Raw genomic sequence first — 22,542 nt, forward strand, 5'->3', positions numbered from 1 at the left:
GCCCTAACCATATTTTACTTGCTAAATAAGTTGGCTGCTGTAGCTAATGCTTTACTAATTAATGTTTTCTTCAAGATTTACTCAACTAAGTCTAAATCGCTAGTAATTTCTGTTTAGCCGGATCATTACAGAAATAACAGAAGGCTAAATGAGGTCTACTTGCAGTGTTTAGATTTACCTTGTAAACAACAGCTGCCATGTCAATTGCGTAAATGGATCGTCTTTGACAGTTCATTTTAAAAGTCATGTTCTACTGAATAATTTGACATATTTTCTCATTTCCTTTAAGTCAACAGAAGCATCTGTATAGTGACTAAAGTGGCACCTGTCTTGCTGCTGTGGACTGTATACATATTTTTTCAAAGCATTTATGTGTGTGTATATGCACCACATATATACTTTTGCATCAACACACGTGTACAGTGCTGTGCTGGGAGCAGTCATCTACCGAGGGTGGTTCTGCGCACCTCTGCCTTCATAGAGAGGAGTTTTAGCTGCCATCCTTTGCAGTTTCTGGTTTGTGGTGATATAAAAAGCACACTGATTTTTGGCTGGTTTTATTATAGTTTTAAGTTCCCCCTTTTTATCTACACTCAGAATGAGCTGCTGTACATTTGCTACACCTGTCCAAAGTGAAATAAAGTACATTGGCTTACTCTCCCACCCTCAGCTTGCACCCTGCCTTAGATCCAGTCCAGATGTGTTGACCATTAATGACGTTGCAGTTGATGTGATGGCATATCCAGCTTCTAGAGATCAAAGGGAAGAGAAACGCTTTGAATTGTCCAGTTCTAGTTTACTATTTCCGAAAGGCTCTAAGATTGCTATATATTTCTCGTTGTTAAAGACATGGTCAGCAGTCCTGAGGGTCAGTGTAGTACTGCTAATACACTGTCAGTACCATTATTCATTTTTAGGCAGTGAGCTGCTAAGCTATAGTTCTCTAAAGGTCTCATAGAATACCCCTTAGTTTTTTCATTGTGGTAGGAACTCAAAGCAATTTTAAGAAACAAATACAATATTTTAAGGTACTTTCGAGTGTTTAGAAAAACAAGTCTAAAACATGTCAGCGCAGGGCACTAGTGGCTCACACCTCTAATCCTAGCTGCTTGGGAGGCTAAGATCAGGAGGATCATGGATCCAGGTCAGCTAGGGCAAAAAATTTCAAAGACCCCATCTCAATGGAAAAAAGCTGGGCACGGTGGTCCACCCCTGTCATCCCAATGATTGTGAGAAGCTTAAAGTGGGAGGGTTGTGGTCTAGGTCAGCCTGGGCAAAAAGTAAGACCTATCTCCAAAATAACCACAGCAGAAAGGGATGGAGGCATGATTGAAGCCATAGAGTGCCTGTCTAGCAAGCACAAAGCTCTGAGTTTAAACCCCAGTACTGCCCAATAACAAAAAAATTGAGGTAAGTTCCTTTATTGATGAGCTTTAAAGTCAAATACTGATTTTTATTGCTTTAATAAAATAAACTGAGTCCAATGGCACATCCCAGCACTCAGGAAACTGATGCAGGGGGATCATGAATTGAAGGCCAGCCTGGGATATATGTAGCAAGTTAAAGAAAAACTGCTCTCTCTATTGTAATAAATGTATATGTATGCAGTTTATCACACATTGCACACTGTTAGGTTAGGATTTAGAAGTTTCTCTTTCCAGAGCTTCTCTCTGAGGACTAGGACAGGAAGGGAGATGACTCCCAAGCACTACAGGTGCATTTAGAATCATTCTGTGATCTCTCTACCTTGACATTATAATTCCTGCAATTTTCTTTTCTTTCTTTTTTTCTTTTTTTTTTGTTATTGGGGTTTGAGCTCAAGGCCTCAGTAAGCACTCTGCTGCTTAAGTCACTTCCAGCCCAAGTTTCCTTTAAAATTATTTTTATTTTTAAAATTGCAAAACACACATAACCATTTATAATTGTAGCTATTTTAAATGAATGAGGTTCCTTTTTAAAATAGCATTTTAAAAAATTAATAGTTTCACATAAAAAATTATTAATTTAAAAATGTACATTTCGGTGAGTTTTAGTATTTTTAACTATGTTATACAATTGTCTCCACTCTAATACCAGAATATTTCTGTCACCTCCAAAAGCAAGCAGACTTACTGACCATTAGTCCCAATTATTCTCCTTTTAAACCCTGGCAACCACTAATCACTTTCTGTCTCTGTGATTTGCATATTCTCAAGATTTCATAAGTAGAATGATACAGTATGTTAAACCTTTATGTCAGCTCCTTTTATTGGTTCATTTGGTATCACACAACAGTACCTCACTCCTTTTTCTGGCTGAATAATATGCCATTGTATGCATATACCACATTTTTAATCTATCCATCAGCTGATGGACATTTGGATTATCTAATTCTTTGACTGTTATGAATAATGCTGCTATGAATATTTGTGTACAAGTTTTTGAGTGACTTGTGTTTTCAGTTTTCTCAGGTACATTCCTAGGAGTAGAATTGCTGGGTCATATGGTAATTCTATGTTTATTGTTTTGAGGAACACTAAACAGTTTTCACAGTGGCTGCTCAATTTATATTCTCACCAGCAATGCACAAGTGTTTCAGCTTCTTCACATCCTTGTCAACAATTGTCATTGTCAGCTCTTTGATTACTCTTCTTATAACCATCCTGGTGGTTGTCAAGAGGTGTCTCATTGTGGGTTTGGTTTGCATTTCCCTAATGACATTCACCATCTTTTCATATGCTCATTGGCCATTTGTTTACTTTCTCAGAAGAAATGTCTCTTCTAAACCTTTACATATTTTAGTTGTGTCTTTTATCTTTAATATTTATTTGCAAGGTTTTTTTGTATAGTTTAGATACTTGTCTCTTATTAGATATAATTTACAAATATTTTCTTCTTGTCTTTGGGTTGTCTTTTTCACTTTCTTGATAGTACCCTTTGATGCACAGAAGTTTTAAATTTTGAATAAATTTTAATTTATTTTCTTTCTTTGCTCTTGCTTTTTTTGTTGTATTTAAAAAACATTGCCTAATCAAATTTTTACCTATTTTTTATTTTAAGAGTTTATTGTTTTAGGTCTGAACATTTAGGTCTTTGATACATTTAATTAATCTTGTGTATGGTGTGAGACAGGGTTCACATACATTCTTTGTGTGTACACATTTTCCCCATTTCCGTTTATTGAAAAGACTGTCCTTCTCCATTGAAGTGTCTTGTTGAAAACAACTGAACATAGAAGTGTGGATTTATTTCCTGATGCTCAATTCCTTTCCACGTTTGTCTTTCTGCTGATAGTACACTGTCTTGATTTTTGTAGTTTTTAGTAAGTTTTGAAATTTGAGAAGTGTGAATCCTCCAACTTTGTTCTTCTTTTTCAAGATTGGTTTTACTATTTTGAGACCTTTGCAATTCCATTTTAATTTTTAACATTAATTTTTCCATTTCTGGGGGGACAATAGACCGTTGGAATTTTGCTAGAGACTGCATTGAATCCTTGATCTATTTGGGGAATGTTACCATCTTAACAATATTGTCTTCCAGTCCATGAACATGGTATTAGGGCAGCAAACAGTGAGGGGGAACAAATGTAGAAATGACCCTAAGAATGTAAAGGGAACAGATGGCAGAAGTATCTTTGTCTTAGATAATAAGGGAGACACGAAGACATCCTTAAAAGCAAACGTAAGGCTAACTTTGCTTAAGATGATGTTCTCCAGTTCCATCCATTTACTTGCAAATGGCAAAATTTCATTCTTCTTTGTGGCTGAGTAAAATTCCATTGTTTATAAATACCACATTTTCTTAATGCATTCGTCAGTAGTGGGGCATCTTGGCTATTTCCGTATCTTGGCTATTGTGAATAGTGCTGCAGTAAACATGGGTGTCCAGGTGCCTTTGGAATAACCTGAGTTGCATTCCTTCAGGTATATCCCTAGGAGTGGTATTGCTGGAGCATATGGCAGATCTATGTTTAGTTTTTTAAGAAGCCTCCAGATTGTTTTCCAAAGTGGTTGTGTTAGCTTACATTCCCACCAGCAGTGTATGAGGGTTCGTTTTTCCCCGCATCCTTGCCAACATTTGTTGGTGGTGGTGTTCTTGATGGTGGCTATTCTAATAGGAGTGAGGTGGAATCTTAGCATGGTTTTGATTTGCATTTCCTTTATGGACAGGGATGGTGAGCATTTTTTCATGTGTTTTTTTGGCCATTTGGATTTCTTCCTTTGAAAAAGTTCTGTTTAGCCAGGCTTAGAAGGCCAAAAATTTTATGTTCTCCCTAATAGGTGGATTATAGACCTAAAACAAATGCAGTAAAATATTATTGGGCATGGGTCACACACTAAGAGGAGAACTCGTATAGGAGGACTAGGAAATGGGAAGAAAACCTAAAAGTTGAAAGTGGTTAATGTGCCCACTGTAGAGGAGTGAAAAAAGTAATCTTAAACTGGCAGAGGCCACTATGGGAAAGTGACCGGCAAATATTGAAGAGGTCTGGTAGAGATGAACCAGTTCAGGCTGTAACACGCATGTGCATGGAAGCAATGCTAGGAATCTCTCTGTATAGCTGTCTTTTTCTCAAGCTAGCAAAAACACTATGTCTTTCTTGTTATCGCTTATGTTTTCTCTTCAACAAAATTGGAGAAGAGGGCAGAACAGATTCTGCCTGGAAGTAAGAGGGGTGGGATGGGGGGTGGCAAGGGGGAGAGGTGGCCCAAACAACGTATACACATATGAATAAATGTGTAAACAATTAAAAAAAAAAAGCAAATGTGGGGAGTGGGCTTCTCACCCAGATAATATAGGTGCAGTGGTCTTTCTTCTAGATAAGGGAGACAAAGAAGCATTCTTAGACAAACATTTAAAGAGATGAAAAAATAGACCCCTTAGGGAAAGTAACACAGCAAACTTTCCCAAGATAGCAAAAGGGGCGGGCGGGGTCTCACCAAAATAGCAAGCAGTCATCATAAAATGTATGTGACAGGTCCCAAGGACAGGATGGACTAATGAGACCCTCTTGGAATGCCCAGTCTGTTAAGGATGGGGGATGGGCAGCCAGATGGTCAGATTCAGCAAGAAGTTAATTAGATAGCCAATTATAGATGCAGCTTCAAGGTAGAATAGTTGGATCTAAGCCAGCTAATGCCCTATATCATCTCCTAGACTTCAGCCTTTCTTTGACTTAGCTCTTTCACTTAAGTCCTACTGTCAGGGAGCTTTGCATCCTTTCTGTAAACTTTGTGCTTGCTTTACTCTTAACTCCTGGTGTCTTCAGTCTTCGACTTCACCAGGATACAAACTCGGGAGTAACCAACAGGATTATCTGTCTGTTATATCTTCTTTAGTTTTTTCAATAAGTTTTTGGTGCCTAAGTTTTATACTTCTTTGGTTAAGCTTATTTCTAAGCATTTTATTCTTTTTGATGTTGTAAATGGAGTATTTTCTTAATTTCATTTTCAGATTTTTCATTTCTAGTGTATGCAACTCATTTTTGTACATTGATGTTTCTGCAACTTTGCTGAAATTGTTTATTAGCTGTAATAGTTTTTATTCTATATATTCTTTAGGGTCTTCTATGCATAGATTATGTCATCTGTGAGTAGAGATTGTTTTCCTTCACCTTTTCTAATCTGAATTCCTTTTATGTATTTCCTTACCTAAATGCTATTGTTGGATCCTTCAGTACAATGCTAAACAGAGGCTAAAGAGTAGGCATCCTTATCTTTCCCCTGGTCTTGGGAGGAAGACTTTCAGTCTTTTACCTTTAAGAATGATATTAGTTGTAGTTTTTTCATGGATGCCTTTTATCATATTGAGAAAGTTCCATTCCTAGTTGAGTCTTTTTTTTTTTTCCACTTTATTAACTCAACAATATGTCTTTGAAATATCTCCATGGCGGTGAGCACAAATCTATTCCTACACACAAATCAGACTTGCATTTCCTAAATATATCTTTTTTTCCTTTCTTTTTTCTTTCCTTCCTTCCTTCCTTCCTTCCCTTCTTTCTCTTTTTTCTTTCTCTCTCTCTCTCTCTCCTTCCTTCTCTATTCTTCTTTCATTCCTCCCTCCCTTCCTTTCCCACCAGCAACTGAATTGCTGAAGTACTTTGTTATTATTGTTTTTACTGGGGGCACAATTTATCCCATTCTTAGAATAATTTCAGCAGGCCTCATTTTTCCATTTTCATATATGAGTACATAATATTTCCACCATTAATTATGAAAGGGTGTTGTATTTTGTCAAATTCTTTTGTGATTTTTATCCCTTTATGCTATTAATGGTGTATTACATTGGTTGATTTTCATATGTTGAACTAACTTTGTTATCAGGGTAATGATGGCATCATGGAACAAATTAGGAAGTGCTCCTTCCTGTTTTTGTAAAGTCTGACAGAGATATTAGTAGCTAGTTGATGATAATTTAAAGTTGAGTTGACATGTCTTTTCTAACATTATCGCCTATTGAGAGACCTGAAAGATAAATAAGTTAGTGCTACTAAACCCTTAGTTTTTTAAACCTAAAGTGCTATACACATAGGTATCCATGGTAAATGTTCATCTTTTTTCTATCCAATTAAAAAATTATAGAACATAACCTATATAAAGATGATAAAAACATCTTTTCTTTTTCCAAATAAGTAAACCCACTGTTTTCATTAGTCTTTCCCTTTACTATCTGCCATGCCTGAAATATATTTCCTTATTTAATTCTCTCCTTAAAACGTGTGCTCTTATTTTCTACAGTTTTGCACAAAGATCCAAGACAGGTGTATCTTTGTCTTCTTGAAATTGGTCGAATTGTATCCAGGTATGCATTCCACAATATTTCAGAATTTCAATGTCATAAACACTTTTAAGGTGCTTGGTTTTTAGCTTAGAACATTGTTTTCTATAGACAAAAATGATTCTTGATTAATTTCCTGTTTTTTCTTTGTGTCTTTATTTACTTTGCTCTATTTGCATGAGCATGTGTCAGCATTTGTTTTCTCCATGTGCCTTGTCTTCACTTAATATTAAATTGTGAAAATGACTACTTAAATTTTTTAGATTAAGAATGGGGTAAGATCATGTAGTCATAAACCAGTTCAGGACAACACAAATCTTCTGAATGCAGAGAGGATCTGGTAAGAAGGCTGAGGCGTGGTGTCCTCCATACCTTCCTCAGCCCCATCTTTACTCACTAGCTGCCAGGCTTCTAGGAACAGCATTGTTGGGAGTATCCAGTGTACCAACCATATGCTATGATGCAAAGACTGTAATCTGGATATTTGACCATCTGAGGCATTAAAAAGCATGTCCAGATGTCCCAGTGAAACAATCTGTAGAAGAGAGTCATGCAGATTTTACTGCAAAAATGAAATATAAGATATGCATGGATGTGGGTCTACTTTGCTTAAGTGATCTGATCAGGTTTCCTGGTTCATTTTCAGATATGGGGTTGAGCCACCAGTATTAGTAAAACTTGAGAAAGAAATTGAGTTAGAAGAAACCTTGCTTAATACTTCTGGGCTTGAAGAGTCTATCAGCATTCCAAAATCATGCTGTCAACATGAGGAGCTACATGAAGCTGTAAGTAATTACTGCACTTGCTTTTGACTATGATATCTGAAGATTGCTACAGGTAATGCTGTGTTTAAAAGAAAAGATTGCTTATTCAGAATATATACCAGTCACTAATCTCCACGTCCTAATGAGTTCAGGGTACTACATTTTAGAAGTGATATGTTATTGCTTGTGTATGATGAGGAGTGGATGTGTAATTCAGAGGTAGATGGGCAAATAGGCCACAAGAATTCATTGATTCTTTTTTTAACATGGGAGTATTGCAATCTGATTTGCAAACGATAAGGATCTCTCATTGTCATGTAGAGCTTATGTTGGTTTCATGGTAATAATCCAAGCATAAAAGGATGAGAGCTTGAATTTGAGCAGCAGTTAAGGGAATGGAGCAAAAGGAACACACATAAGCCATATTTAGGAGGTAGGATGGACAGGAATTAGCGACTGACTGAGGCAGAGAGAAAATCTAAGGCAACTTCCAAGGTTAAGTAGATGGTACACTGATGCTTGAAGAATTCCCGAGGAGGAAAAGATGTGAGGGAAAATTAACATTCAGCCTGCAACAGAATATATGCAGACTTATGAGATGATGGGTCACAACATGAGCGTCTTCCTGACTTTACCTGTTCGTTCTGTAGAAAGTAATAGAATCACATTCCTCAGGTTGGGGATCTTCCTGCAGTGACAACAGTATAAGTGATGGACAATAGTATAAGTGAGTTTCAAACATTTTTTGCTTATCATCATTTAGAATAATTAAAAGGTTTGTGCTTTTTTATAGAAATGCTAAATGTATAAAATTATTTTAAAATAATAAATCATTACTAGAAAGTGTTGCTTTAATAGCAAATAGCAAAAACATTCAGATAGCCTTACAAGACAGATTAAGAATAGATCAGTCTGAGAAGCGTTTTATCAGACTAAAATACATTATTTTTGTGTCTTAATGATATAACTGATGACTGTAAATATCAAAATGGAAAACAGCAATAATGTAGTAGTTAAAAAATTTATTTAAAATTTCATATAACCTTAAAGAATAATTAAGTACAAAGAAAACAAAAGAAGATTTCTATTAAAATGGAAATACAATATGTAATTATTATATAAAGACAATAAACAATTGATAAGAAGGATGCTTTTCATAGACAAATGAGCAAGGACTTTGTTCTTTCGCACAAGGAGCAGTGTTGGAGCTTGCTGATAATCAAGAAATCAGCTTAAAATAGCTACAGAATGCCATTTTGTCATTAGTAAAATTTAAAAGTTATGAAATCTCGTGGTGGTAAAGTCTTGTGAAACTACTGAGGGATTGCTGTTGGCAATGGCAAATGATGTAAATGTTTGAAAACTAACTGAAAAATAGATATCAAGAGCTGAAAAAATAATCCTTTTTCATTTTTATTGTAGTAGAGTACAGGAAAAAGTAAAATGAAAGTGTTTATTGCCCCATTTATATTGATGAAAAATTGTAAGAAGCAAACACTATTTTGTAAGGCAGTGGCTTGGTAATTAGGATTCATTATCTTAACAGTAATCCATTATTATTGTTGATCATTATGACAACTGTGTAGCAATAAGAAAATGTTTATTTTTTGAAAAATATGTGTATATTGGGCAAACTATACAGGAAGGAGAATGGAAAAAATTTATAGTACTGCAGTACCATGGTAGATTATTTTAGTTTCTTTCCTTATTTTGTTTAGTGTTATGATGCTAATTGTATTATGAGTAAAAACTAGAAGAAAACATTTATCATGCACAGCTCTAATTTCTTTTATGCTCATTGCCTTGCTTAGATTGTGGTCTAGTGATTGCTAATGCCAGCAATATTGTACTACTCAATATAAGTGGTTATTTGAATATTTAATCAAGGAAAATAAGTGAATTCTCAGATCCACATTTTTGTGAAAATTAAAAACAAGTGCATTTCTTTAAATATATATGTGCTATATAAGGTCCACCTACAAATATGACCTACAGATATCCTAAGGTCATGTTCAGCGTACAGGACAATTACTATTTGATTCACCATTAGGGTCCTGTAAGTTTACAACCAAAATTCTGTATACTTAGGAAACACAGAAAGTAATGACTAAAAGAAATGCTTCCTTCCAAATTACTTTGGTATTTTTGGTGGTACTGGGGTTTGAACTCCACCTTACACTTGCTAGGCAGGTGCTCTACCACTTGAGTCACTCCACCAGTCCACCAAATTACTTTGTTAACTAATGTATAAACATGGGTCTAGTGAAATAAACTTTACCTGATTTCAGTGTATCTTTAGCCATTTTATATACATATATACAATATATGTGTATATTGTATGTATGTATGTATCTATCTATCTATCTATCTATCTATCTATCTATCTATATATGTTGTATCTATATGTATCTGTATGAATGTACAAATTCTAGATCTAACAGGCCCAATCCTTCTTACTGGGAAATCCACAACTGTCCATTCATCTTGGGTCGATAATTAGCCAATCATATAAATTGCTCAGCTACGCTGGGCATATCTAATGGACTTTTAAAACATGCCTAAGTACAGTTAGTTGAATTTGTTTAGATATTATCTGTGTGACAGATAATTGAAAAAAATATTCATGATCTTGCTTTTTTCCAAAATGTAATTTTAGGGGAAAGCCAAATATTTTCTATAGTGTTGATATGACTTTTTTTCCTAGTCAAAGATACTTTAAAATATCTTCATTTAATCAATTTATTTTAAATATAGAATTAGTGAATTTCTTTTTACATTTACCATAGTTCTACCACTTGGGGTTTTTATCTATTCAATTAAAAAAAAAACTCATGCAGAAGTAGTGTTTTCCCCTGACTCCCATCTGCTTAGCAGACTATTGAACTGGAACACTTTTACAAAAGTGCTTCTTTTAAAAATTTTACCCAGTCATGGGTGAACAGATATGACTATGTCTCTTCTTATTTTAAGAGCAACTTTGAACAAATCTCGAGATTCTGGCCAATTTTAGTTTAGCAGAATGTTAAGGGAAAATGAAGAATCCTGTTTAGCCTTTATGTGACTGTCCAGTCTTTCATTTGACATAAATGTGTGTACTCAGGGCTTAAAACGTGTTAAGCTTAATAATGACCTCATGTGCTCCGTAAGACTCAACACTGTGTTTTGGATTGACTTCCCTGTCTTGCACATTTGCAGACCTTCAGCAGTTATGGCTTCAAGCCTGACTTCACATGGACACAGAGGGAGAGTGACCCAGACTTCACACTGCTAGTGTTGTTGGTTTAGCAATGTCTGATCCCAATATTTATTAACAAGAAAAGGAGAAGAGATATTAAATCATTGAACTACCTTTGGATTTTTATTTTTGAGGTTATCTACCAAATAACATTGCACCTTAACTTTAAACACGATATTTTTTTTTAACAAACACTAAATTTTGATATTTATTTTTAACCTTAGGTCAAACACATTGCTGAAGACCCCCCTTGTAGTTGTTCTCACCGATTTTCTATCGAGTACTTATCTGAAGGACGGTACCGACTAGGAGATAAAATACTCTTTATAAGGGTAAGGCCACTACTTATAACCTGTATACACAGAGTTTGTTTTGGAATTGGGTTTATTGCTTTGCCAACCTCCTTTTTGCTTCCTTTGTATTTTTAAAAAATTGGAATAGAGGGTACTGTTAATGGAAGGATTTCACCTTAGAGGAAAAATAAAGAGTTCTTGATTTCATGAGTATCTAGTGAGTTTAGGCAAACATTTTTAACACAGCAATCAACTAACATGAGGATGCTAAGACTATTTAGGCATTGGATGTAATTGGGGAAAACATTTTTGTACACTTTAGGTAATTTACTTCATTTTTCAAATTTTCTAAAGAAGAGTAGTTTTCCATTATAAGAAGAAAGAAATGAAGCAAAGCATCCAATAAGATTAAGTATCCATAGTAAGAAAAAGCAGAGGCACTATGGTCTGTAATGATACATACATAAGGCCAAAGTCTTAAGCGTGAAATCTGTTCCTTGTTGGCACAGCATCGTATGCAATGCAGAATGCTCAACACACATGCTGGTTGCCTTCCTTTGTCCCATTGCAATTGATTATTCATCCACTTTGCTAATAAGGACATTGAAATTTCACCTGTTTAACATTCTCTCCACCCTTGATACACTGCAAGAGCTGTTTTTTATCAGCTTGGGAACATAAAAATGCAATTATGCCACCATGTTCTTTCTGTTTTACAAATTATTTTTATTTTCCCACCCCGTCCACCTCACACAGAAATACCCACATGCAATTTCTCTCAATTAACTTTATTTTTTAAGGCAATTTGACACAGTGGTAGAGTAGAGGATAGGACTTAGCTAAAATTAGCAGCCAGTCTCATGCAATGGTGTCAGTTGGCCAGTTCAGTGGACGGGGCCCTGAGATCCAGCCTGGGCTGTACTGTCAGAGCCACGGTTTGTCTTATCCCCATGAAAGTGCCATTTGGGGTAGGGGTAGACCAGTACATTTGTGGTAAGGCCCAAATTCCTTAATCTCTCAGAGTCATAATTTTCTTATCTGCAAGGGAGAACTAATAAGAATTATATTAAGTATTGAGAGGGTGGGGGGGAGAGGGAGAGGGTGGAGTGGGTGGTAAGGGAGGGGATGGGTGCAGGGGGGAGAAATGACCCAAGCCTTGTTTGCACATATGAATAATAAAACAATAATTAAAAAAAAGAATTATATTAAACTGTTTTAAAGATGAAATTGATATATAGGAAAATGATTTACTAAATTGTAATGTATAGGTTTAAGTGTTTTTATCTTTTTTCTCTCAATTTCTCTTTCTCTCCCTCTCCATTGCTCTCTAGTCTCTTTCCTTCCTTTAATAGTCAACTGTTCATTGCTTTTGTAGTTTTGTATATTAATTTGGATTTTTAGGGTATAAATATTTTCATTACAATTGGAGGGCTTTTATTGTTAGCTGTATAATTCAATATCTATTAAATTTATTCTATTAATACAATTTTTAGTGAAGCTTTTGGCAAGTTCTGAGTTTCATAGGTCATAGATACCACAAATTGTCACTGTAAGCCTCATGGTTTATTTTTAATCTCTTCTGGGGACAGATGCTTCATGGAAAACATGTGATGGTCCGTGTTGGTGGAGGCTGGGATACTCTGCAAGGATTTTTGCTTAAATATGATCCCTGTCGAATATTACAGTTTGCTACACTGGAACAAAAAATTCTAGCATTTCAAAAAGGAGTTTCGAATGAAAGTGTACCTGATTCAACTGCCAGAACACCTCAGCCTCCTGAAATGAATCCTTTGTCAGCAGTTAACATGTTTCAGAAACAAAATTTAAAACCTGGCACTCTGGTTGGTATTCCAAAGAGCAAGGAAAAGCAGGTACGTCCACCAGCCGCCTTGTTGCCAGCATCGTCAGTGAAAGGTAATCCAGGTTCCATGTCAGGCCGGCCTAAATTTCCAGATTCTCCAGCAGCATCTTCTTATCTCAAGCTGAAGTCTTCAAGAGCCACAGCAAAGAAACCTCATGCTCCTTCAATCCATGTGTCATCTTCTGTTGTTTCTTTAAATCCAGTAGGTAGAAACACTTGTCCAGTTTTATCAAACTCTGCACCTTGTGCATCTGAGTCATTGAGAAAATGTGTCACATTCCCCAGTACTCCTAAAGCCAAGGCTATTCCAGCCCAAAATTTGAGAGATCTGCCAGAGTCTACATGTTTGCCAAGTAAATGTTCTGGAAAAATTGAACCAAAGTACTTGAAACACAGTCATATTTCTTCTAGGGATGAGGCACTTGTAAATTCATCATCACAGTGTCCAAAGCTACCTAAAGCAAATGTACACATAAAAGCAAAACCTTCTCCTCCTTCCCAGTTTCCTCCAAAAGTGACAAAACCCAGTTCTAAAACCACAGCCATAGGACTGGGAACACGGTCTCAGCCATCTGATAGAACCCCACAAGCAAGGGTGATCCCAGCACAGAAACTTAAATCAGCCTCGAATTTAAATCAACCAGTTTCTGTATCCTCAGTTTCATCTGAAAAAGCTACACAGGAATCAAAAGATAAGAATATAGCTTCAGTTGCCAAAAAGCAGCCTCAGAGTAAAAGTATATGCCAGAAATCAGGACCCAGCTCCTCAAAGACTCCTGGCCGTACCCCACTGTCCATTGTGAGTGTTCCCCAATCTGCTGCCAAAACACAAATTGCACCAAAATCAACACAGACTAAGACTCTGGGCCAGTATTCAGCTAAAGGCCCTCCCAATAGTGGCAGAACCCCAACTTCAACCAGGAAACCACCCTCATCTGCTAAGGAAGCAAAGAGTGGAGATAAGAAACCTATGGCAAAGAAAAAGGAAGATGATGACCATTATTTTGTTATGACTGGAAGTAAGAAACCTAGAAAATAAGTGTCACTTTAACAAATGGAGAAGGGAGCAGAAGGAGTACATCGGCTTCACATCTTCAGTGTTTTTCTTCTTGTGTTTGTCCACATGGCTGCAGACATTAAGTACAAGACGGAGGTTGGGGATGAGGGTAGAAGCCAGGATGAGGAGGGGGCTCATGCAAGGTTCTTATTATTAATCCCATAGCATTTTTGTTAATGTCTGTCATTTTAGAAAGCTATGAGTCAAGTAACACTACTGAGTTATAACTGCAGTTAATGTATTTTTGAACAGCTATTAAATAGGGAGGTTAAATGCCATGCTGGTAGTAACTGTGGTGCTCCTAACATTAGTTACTGCATTTTAGTCAAAAAGCAGTGGTTTGGCTGGGCATGGTTGTGCATGCCTGCAATCCTAGCTCACAGGAGGCTGAGGAAGGAGAATTGAGAATTTGATACCAGCCTGGGCTACCTAGCAAGATTCTGTCTCAAAAAAACAAACAGAAGACCCCAATGGTTTGGTACATGCCCTCCCAAAGGCTCCTGATTTAATCTCTGATCAGGATTGCCTGGTCAACACTACGGAGTACAGTGGTTGCAGCTGCTTAAGTTTACCATTACTCTGGTCAGGTAAAATTATTATTATTTAAATCTTTTTAAGATTTCCAAATCAAACCTGGCTTCATTAACATTGGTAATATTTTCTTCCCACTATTTTTTGATGAAAAACCAATCAAACAAATTAGGTTTCTGAAACAAACTGAAATTTAGTAAAAACAAACAAGCTTTTCCATATATTTCTATCTGTAAAAGTTTGGGATGCTGTGCAATGTGACAAGGGAAACTGATTTAGAAACTTTTTGAATAGTATAATATTTTAAAGTAACTTCCTATAAGTTGCAAATATGTATTTTTATGTTAAAGTAATATTGTAATATCAGACTTATGTTTTTATAATCTTAAGATATTAAAAGAACCGTAGAATGTCACTATATAAAAATTCTATCAGGTGATGGTTATTTTTCTTTTGATGCCATAATATGAGTTTCCAGTGGACTCCTTCAGTTATGTCAGTTTTCTTTAACACAGTCATGCTGCCTCCCGTGTTCTGGTGGTCAACAGGGAGCGTTCAGCAGGAGATCCTCCCAAGAAACCGTCAGGTCATGTAATGACTGCATAGACTCCATCCATCCACCGTGATACTTCAAATAATTTATTGAAGGAATTGTGACTGATTGTATACTTTGAGAAGTTTTAAGGGTGTTTTTAACAACTTTACAGTGTTATCGGTTATCACAGGTTTTATATTCAATGATGAGATTTGTGTTTTTCTTTGTTTAAAATATTCAAGTGCATTTTCTTTTTTTCCTTTTTCTTTCTATTTTTTTGGTGGTTGTGGTAGTGGGGATCAGTCCCAGGGCCTTGCGCATGCTAGGCGAGCACTCTACCCCTGAGCTACATATCCAACCCCTCAAGCTTATTTTTTAAAAGAAAAATAAGTTTGCACAATTGTATAGTCATTAAGTAAACAAACCTCTTCAGCAGACCACTCTGCTGGTCTGCTGTAGGGATCACAGTTAAGACTGAAGATAGATTCAGGCTAGCTTTTGTGATAATTGATATTCATTCTCTCTCTCTCTCTCTCTGTCCTTCCCTTTCTCTCTTTTAAATAGACCAGAGTTTACTTTATTGATGCTTCTCTTAAAAGAGACAGCCACCAAGTAATTGGTTTGGTTCTATTTTTCTTGGCATTGAAAGAGATATTATTTACATATTTGCATTGTACTGAATGACAGTTTTTTAAATATACTTTGAAATTCTCCTGAAAAGCTAAAGAATCACTTTGACAATTTTTAAAACATTTTACATTGTCAAAGTTGGAATAGAGTTTTCATTTCTTCTTAATGATAGTGCAAGATTTTGTAAGTTCTTTTTTTGTGTTTAATAAAACAAATATTAAGCTTAAGTTGGGTGAAGTATCTGAAAGAAGAAATAATGTGTGGTTTCTAAAAAATGGAGTAAGTTTTGATTTTTTGTTACAATTTGTTAATGTGACTAATATATAAAACTTCACAGAAAATAAAATGCTGATAATTTTTACATTGTTGGGCTTCAAGCAAGGTGTTTAGGCTTATGCCTTAAAAATGGCTTGATAAATCAGATAACCTTGACCTCTCCTCTCCATACTGAGTTTACAGTTCTTCATGGATAAGGAATTTTTTTGAGGAAGAATTGTTTCTTCTGAAATCTTCTCATCTTTATCTGATTTAAAATCTGTCACCTCTTTAAAAAGGCACCAGAAAGGTTGTTATGATTTATTCTTACATCCAAATTCACACACTGACTCCACATGAATCCAAATTTGTGTATATTCTTATTCCAAAAATACCTATATCCAATTTTAACTTATATTTCTCAAGTATTAAAATTTAAACATAAACCGAAGTCTCAGTGTGCTCTTTGGGTGGATTCTGAATGCATGGTGGAAGGTGAATATATGAAACACTCATAATTGGAGAATAGTTTTTAATTCTTTTGTTATTTAAATGCCCTTTTATTTTATTACTCTTAGGAGACTATAACTTGTTGCCATTAAATAACAGTATTTGTTCCCCAAATTGCTGTATCTGCTAGAAGTTTGTTCCAGAAAGATCAGATTCATATTTAACAATCTTCGAGATTAGAAATTATCAATTATTAAAGTCACAAATTTAATGCCAGCTATTTGGGAGTCAGAGATATGGAGATCATGGTTCAAGGTCAGTTTGGGCAAAAAGTTTGGTAAATAAGCTGGGCATGGTGATGCACAGCTGTAATCCCAGCTACATGGGAGGTATAGATAGGAGAATCAGTCTTCTGAGGCTGCTTGGGCAAAAAGCGTGGGACCCTATCTAAAACCAAACTAAAGCAAAAAGGGCTGGGAGTTTGACTTAAGTGGTAGTAAGCAGGAGGTCCTGAGTTCAAACCTCATTAAAATGAGGTTTTCTGAATTCCTCATTTTATAATCCCATTTTAATTTCACACTTTGATGTTTAGTGAATATTACTAAAATGTCTTTTTCCTATATTTATAACCAGAACACTTATAAAAAGCAGGTAATTCAGTATGTACTTCCTGTGATGTTTTCAAGAAGAAAACTGAGAAACATAACAGACAAAATTTTATTATATCTTCCTAACTTTTGTGAATGTAATCTTTTCTTTTTTTTTGTGGTACTAGGGGTTGAATTCAGAGCTCTCTACTGCCTAAGTGTGTGCTCTACCACTTGAGCCACTCCCTCAGCCCTTTTTGCTTTTGTTATTTTGGAATGGGGTCTTGTGTGTTGCCCAGGCTGGCTTGGGTGGTAATCTTCCTATGTGTGCTTCACTCAAAGCCCAGCTATTTGTTGAGATGGAGTCTCACTAACTTTTTCCTCTGCTGACCTTGAACAGCGATCCTCCCAATCTACCTCTCCCAAGTAACTAGGATTACAGAAAAAAAAAAAAAATTAAATTCATTTTGTGAGATTTTAAAAAATGTTTAAAACATTTTCCAGTAAATTTGAAAATATAAAGATAAGTTTTATTAAATTAAGCTATTTTGGAATAAACATACATTTTCTTGTAAAAAATGGTGAGACCTTATTTTTATTTATTTATTTATTTATTTGCAGTACTGGCCTTTGAATTCAGGGCTTTGGCTTGCTAGGCAGGTGCTCTACCACTTGAGCCACACTCCAGCCCAAGACATACTCTTGCAAAAATGCATTCAAAGATTTAACTATAAGGATCTTTATTATAGCATGTTATTAATATTGTTATAGCCATAAGATACTAATTAAGTCATTAAAATGATGTAGACATTGATTTATCCTAAAAGTGGTACATATGGTGATGAAGTGGTTTGTTTTGAGATACTACAGTGATTAAAAAAATTAATATTAGTTTTCTATATTTGACCAGGGACAGCCAATTACAGGTATATAGGCTCAATAAATGTTATCTGTTTTGATTAACCTCTTTTGGCTAGTCTTTTAGGGTTTGATATACATTTTATTGAAAATAACCAATTTTCTTAAATTAGTTTGAGTGAATTACTTCACAGATTATAAGGGAAGGAATAGAATGAATTCAATTGGCTATGATTGTTGAGGACCTTAGTAGTTAGCTGTGGCAGCATAGAAACACTTGCTTCTCCTCAGATCACAGTACCGCTGAGTATGGAGGGATGCTACGGGAGACAGAAAGAGGTAAGACAATCACTGTGTTCATGACTTTTGGATTTATGTGGCACTTTTGCAATCATAGACAATTATTTAACATCTGTACTTCCCAACAATTTCAGGAAGTAGGTGTTACCTTTGCAGTGCTAGTTTGTTAGCACTGCAAAGGCAGGAATTACAGCTGTTTTGGTTGACCACTGTGTTCCCAAGACCTACCAATGCCTGGCATGAAATGGGCATTTAGAAACTATTGGCAGATAATTCAGTTTTACAGAAGAGGAAACTTAAGACTCAAGAGAGGTGATAGTTACTCAACAAATACAAAAATACCTACTGGGATTGACTAACTGAAGTTTAAAGGATAATTTTTTAACCTGCTTATACTTTTCCATAAATTGTTGAGATACCTTTTATGTTAATGTGATCCACAAAATAGGATTTATGTAGCATTTTTAAGAATTTGCTTTTCAATTCTACTTTTTCATTATTTCTTAGAGAACTCTTGATTTGTTTTTGAATTACCCCTTATTAAATACTGTAAACATGAAGATTTTGAGATTAGTGTATTCTTGGTTTTTAGTTTAATTAGTAATTATAAGCACCTTACTATATTTGAAGCATTGTTCTTGGAACAATGAATTATTTTGCATTCCATCCTTAGGACAATACAATAAAGGTGCTTTGTAAATATTTGGCGAATAAATGAGAGAAAAATAAGTTGAAACTAGCAGAAAATACTTACATTGAGAATTAAAATGCATTTCTTGCTGGCACAAAGAAATAAGGTGTTAGTAAAAAGAAATGTCGGTGGCCTTATGGATCTCTTTTAAAAACATATTCAAAAATAAATGATGGACTTCTGAGTCAGCAGGTTTCACATACTTCTTTCAAAAAATAAATATCTCTTACACAGCCTTGAAAACGTGGTACAAAGTTGTGTTAAGTAGATCTCTTTAATAATTAATTGCACCATGCCATGAATTTATTGCAGGAATCCAATAAATAATTGTTGAAGAGTAATCTGACTATGGTGTCTATTGAAAGAGGAGTGGAATGTGACATTTTAAGTTTTACTTTAATCCCAAGCACAGAAATAAAGAGGAGCAAGTGTCTTCAAACTGCAGCTTGCGGGAGTTTCCACTTAGCTCGAGCACCAGCAAAAGCAATTTTTGAAGTTCATGAAGTGTCAGGACTCCTTATGGGCTTAAAAAAGAAAGTCAAAACCCAACCCTGCTCAGAATTAGTCTTTGAAATCTTTGCAGCTCAAAGGGCAAGTTGAGAAGGGAGAACATTGTGGACGTGAGGAGGATGCTCCAGCAGGAGGGAGAGCCAAGGGCTGCTCCTTTGACTTGACTCATTCTGCCCCCAGCCTAACTCTTCACCTTGCTCATAGCCATCATATGTCAGCTTAAATATCACTCAAAGCTTCCCAGTCCTTCAAGCCTGGGTTGGATGCTCCCAGTGTACTTCCTTCCCACTTTACAATTTTCCTTTCATTGCATTGCATCTAACACTGGAATTTCCCATTTGCTTATCTAAATCACTCACCAAATCTAGGGTAGAAACTGTGTCTCATTTATCCACCACTGCATCTTTTGCTCTTAGCACAGCCTCAAAATGTTTGTGGAAGAAAGAGAAGGAAACCTCCTTTTGCTGATAGAATTAAGCCCTCATCCCATGTAAAGTAAGACTCTAGCTTACTTTTGTTTACCCACCTACATCTAGTGCAAGGATTTTCCCAGAGAAAATATCACAGTACAGTTTGAAATAAGCAAACAACCTCATTTTTGGAGAGTAAAAGAGGGTGGTAATGAGAGAGGCTTTAAAGTGATGGATTTCTTCAGTTACATTAACACTTGTTAGAGATCGTGGCATGTTACAGAAGAAAAGTTGGAAATGTCCCAATTTACCTTCTGGGCTTTTATTTTAAAAAGATTTATTTTCAGGGCTGTGAGAGACTAATCAGAGCATAACATTACTGAATTAGATAAGCAAGTGTCCCACTGCTGCTTAATTCCATCCTCACATTGAACATACGAGGAAACTCAGGCCAGGGGATTTGTTGATACGGTCTGTTTTAATTCTTTAATAACCTTGGAGCAGCAAAAAAATGTCAAAAGGGAAGAGGTAGTCGACCCAGGTGGTTTTGTGAATCATTCCAGGTACAATGCATTGGGTCTAGACCAGCAGATTCCTTATAATACCTGCATTTATGAGTGGTTCTAAAGCAATCTGCTTGGCCACAGTGCACTAAAATCAATTCATTCATTTGCTCATTTAACAAACAGCTTTTCTGAATGCCTGCTTGTCACTCAGCATCTCTGCAGACACTAAGCTAGGTGCTAGGGATTGGTAAGAACCATCACAGTTCTCAAAGAGGTTACAATCTTCAGTGGTTTAAGAAAAAACAAGTGTTATGTTCTTTCAGACTATAGCCCACTCAGTTCGTTCTTTGTGGTTTATTTTACTCATGGGATAACATACAGCTTGTGTTTTCTCATTGCTTCAGCTCAGAAGCCCATTTTAAAAAAGAAGAAAAACTAGTAAATGTGTCTGAGTCTCAAGAGCAAGAGTCATTTACTGTTAAGGATTGTTACTCAGAAAATGCAGGAGTAAAAGTCAAGTCCTAAACAGGGGATTGAAACAGAAAGGAATCTGAAACATATCTCTGATACAAGGATGCTTCTCTAACTCTAAACTATTTCCTCTGACAGTAGAAATTGACTCTCCTACCTTCTCCACTAAGCTGCACTTCAGTCTTATCAAGTGCACCACAATAACAGAAATGGAATCTTAAACTAGCTTCACCTGCAATAAGCTGGTCTCTCTTCAGACATTTCAGTTGATGAAACAGTACTTCCCGTGATTTGACATCTAAGTGCCTTGTCCTGTAATCCCAGCTGACAGAGGAAACTTGCCCTGTAAAATGCATTGGTCTGAGTCACAGAAGGACACCTTCTGAATCTTTGCATCTTCCTGGCTGGCCTGTAGCCCAAGGGACCCAGGGTATCCTGGGAAAACCTGGTGCCTTAATTTGGCTCATTTGGTTCCAAGAATCAGAGAATCACTTCAGCTTTCTCTAATAGTGAGTGGATACACACAACCAAAAGGACAACAGGAATCTAGCAACAACCCAGAAATATCTGGAAAGAGTTTTCCAGAAGCCTAGGGAGCTCTAGAGACAGGTAAGCTCATCTCCCCTTCCACAGCCTGAGTTCCCACTCTCTCCGCGCTCTGCCTTGAAGATACTCTTGCCAGCCTCCAAGTTTCTGCTCTGGTGTTTTCTTACATTTTCTCCAAAAAACAAAACCCCCAAACTACCTGAAACCATTTGCAAGTTCACAGTCTCAAGAGAGAATCTGTTGGCTTATTACCTCGTCCCTTTTGGGGCAGAGCTTCTTGCAATAGGCCACTGCCTAGGTCATCAGTCAACAAATGACCTGGCTGTTCTCAGATCGTAGCAGCCTGTCTGAGACCATCTCCCTGGACCAATCACCATGTTTCCCTAGTATTAGCAGAAGCTGCTGCAGGGCAGTGTTTCTTAAAGGGCTGAACATGACTTCTTTGTCTAGTACTCTTGGAAAACAAGTCCAGAATTCAGTTAAGTTTGGTCTGAGTTACCTAGGGAGGTCCTTTGTATTAAGGAGCCATCAATGTCCAGCATTGACCATTAAGGTCATTGAGAGTAATATGATGCAGTTGTGTCCCCTGGACCCTCTAAAACCTAATGCAGCACTTTGGTGACTGGAAATACTCAGATACATCTATGTTGCTGAGGATGAGTGTCTATAATGTCCAAATTAACAAAGCTGTGTTTTATCTGGGTCTCAGAATCACCAGACCTCCCTGAATGGTTCCTGAATGGGTCCACACTGGGATCTTTCAAAGCCATTTGTGGAGTGGGAGATAACACGCTCTATGCCTCCATAGTATAGTTTGGATCTGAAACGTCCCATAATGGCTCATCAGTTAAAGGCTTGGTCCCCAGCCCATGGTGCTATTGGGAGGTGGTAGAACCTTTAAGATATGGGGCCTAATGGAAGGAAATTAGGTCATTGGGGGCATGTCCTTGAAGGGGTTATTGGTACCCCATCCTCTTCTATTGTCTTTGCTTCCCAGTAGCCATGAGGTAAAGCAAAGCCATGTGCTCTTACCATGATGTGTTGTGCCTCCACAGGCCCAAAGCAACAGGGCCAAATGACAATGGAATGAAGCCTCTCAAAATGTGAGCCAAAAATAAACATTTCATTCTTTTAAGTTTATTTCAAGTATTTGTTATAGTGACAGGATGCTAACACACTAATTTCTAGAGGTGCCATTCCAACATTTACATGACTGTCAAAAGCAGCTACTGATTTAAATCATAGTTCATTAAAGCTTTCAGCTATACCAATGCCTGGGGAATTGTGAAAATAAAA

At 36.4% G+C, this 22,542-nt stretch overlaps 1 protein-coding gene across 4 annotated transcripts in view; it reads left to right on the forward strand.

The window, feature by feature from the left end:
* Window positions 1-17,404, forward strand: part of Gas2l3 (growth arrest specific 2 like 3) — a 38,602-nt gene extending 21,198 nt beyond the window's left edge. For all 4 annotated transcript variants that reach the window (XM_074084211.1, XM_074084212.1, XM_074084214.1 and 1 more), the window contains 4 exons: window positions 6,717-6,780; window positions 7,403-7,541; window positions 10,980-11,087; window positions 12,638-17,404. In XM_074084211.1, the coding sequence (XP_073940312.1) occupies window positions 6,717-6,780; window positions 7,403-7,541; window positions 10,980-11,087; window positions 12,638-13,948 (1,622 nt within the window). In that variant the 3' untranslated portion in view covers window positions 13,949-17,404. The remainder of the gene's footprint in view (window positions 1-6,716; window positions 6,781-7,402; window positions 7,542-10,979; window positions 11,088-12,637) is intronic.
* The last annotated feature ends 5,138 nt before the right edge of the window (window positions 17,405-22,542 follow it).

The sequence above is a fragment of the Castor canadensis genome, chromosome 8, assembly GCF_047511655.1.
Source record: "Castor canadensis chromosome 8, mCasCan1.hap1v2, whole genome shotgun sequence".
Classification (NCBI taxonomy): Eukaryota; Metazoa; Chordata; class Mammalia; order Rodentia; family Castoridae; genus Castor; species Castor canadensis.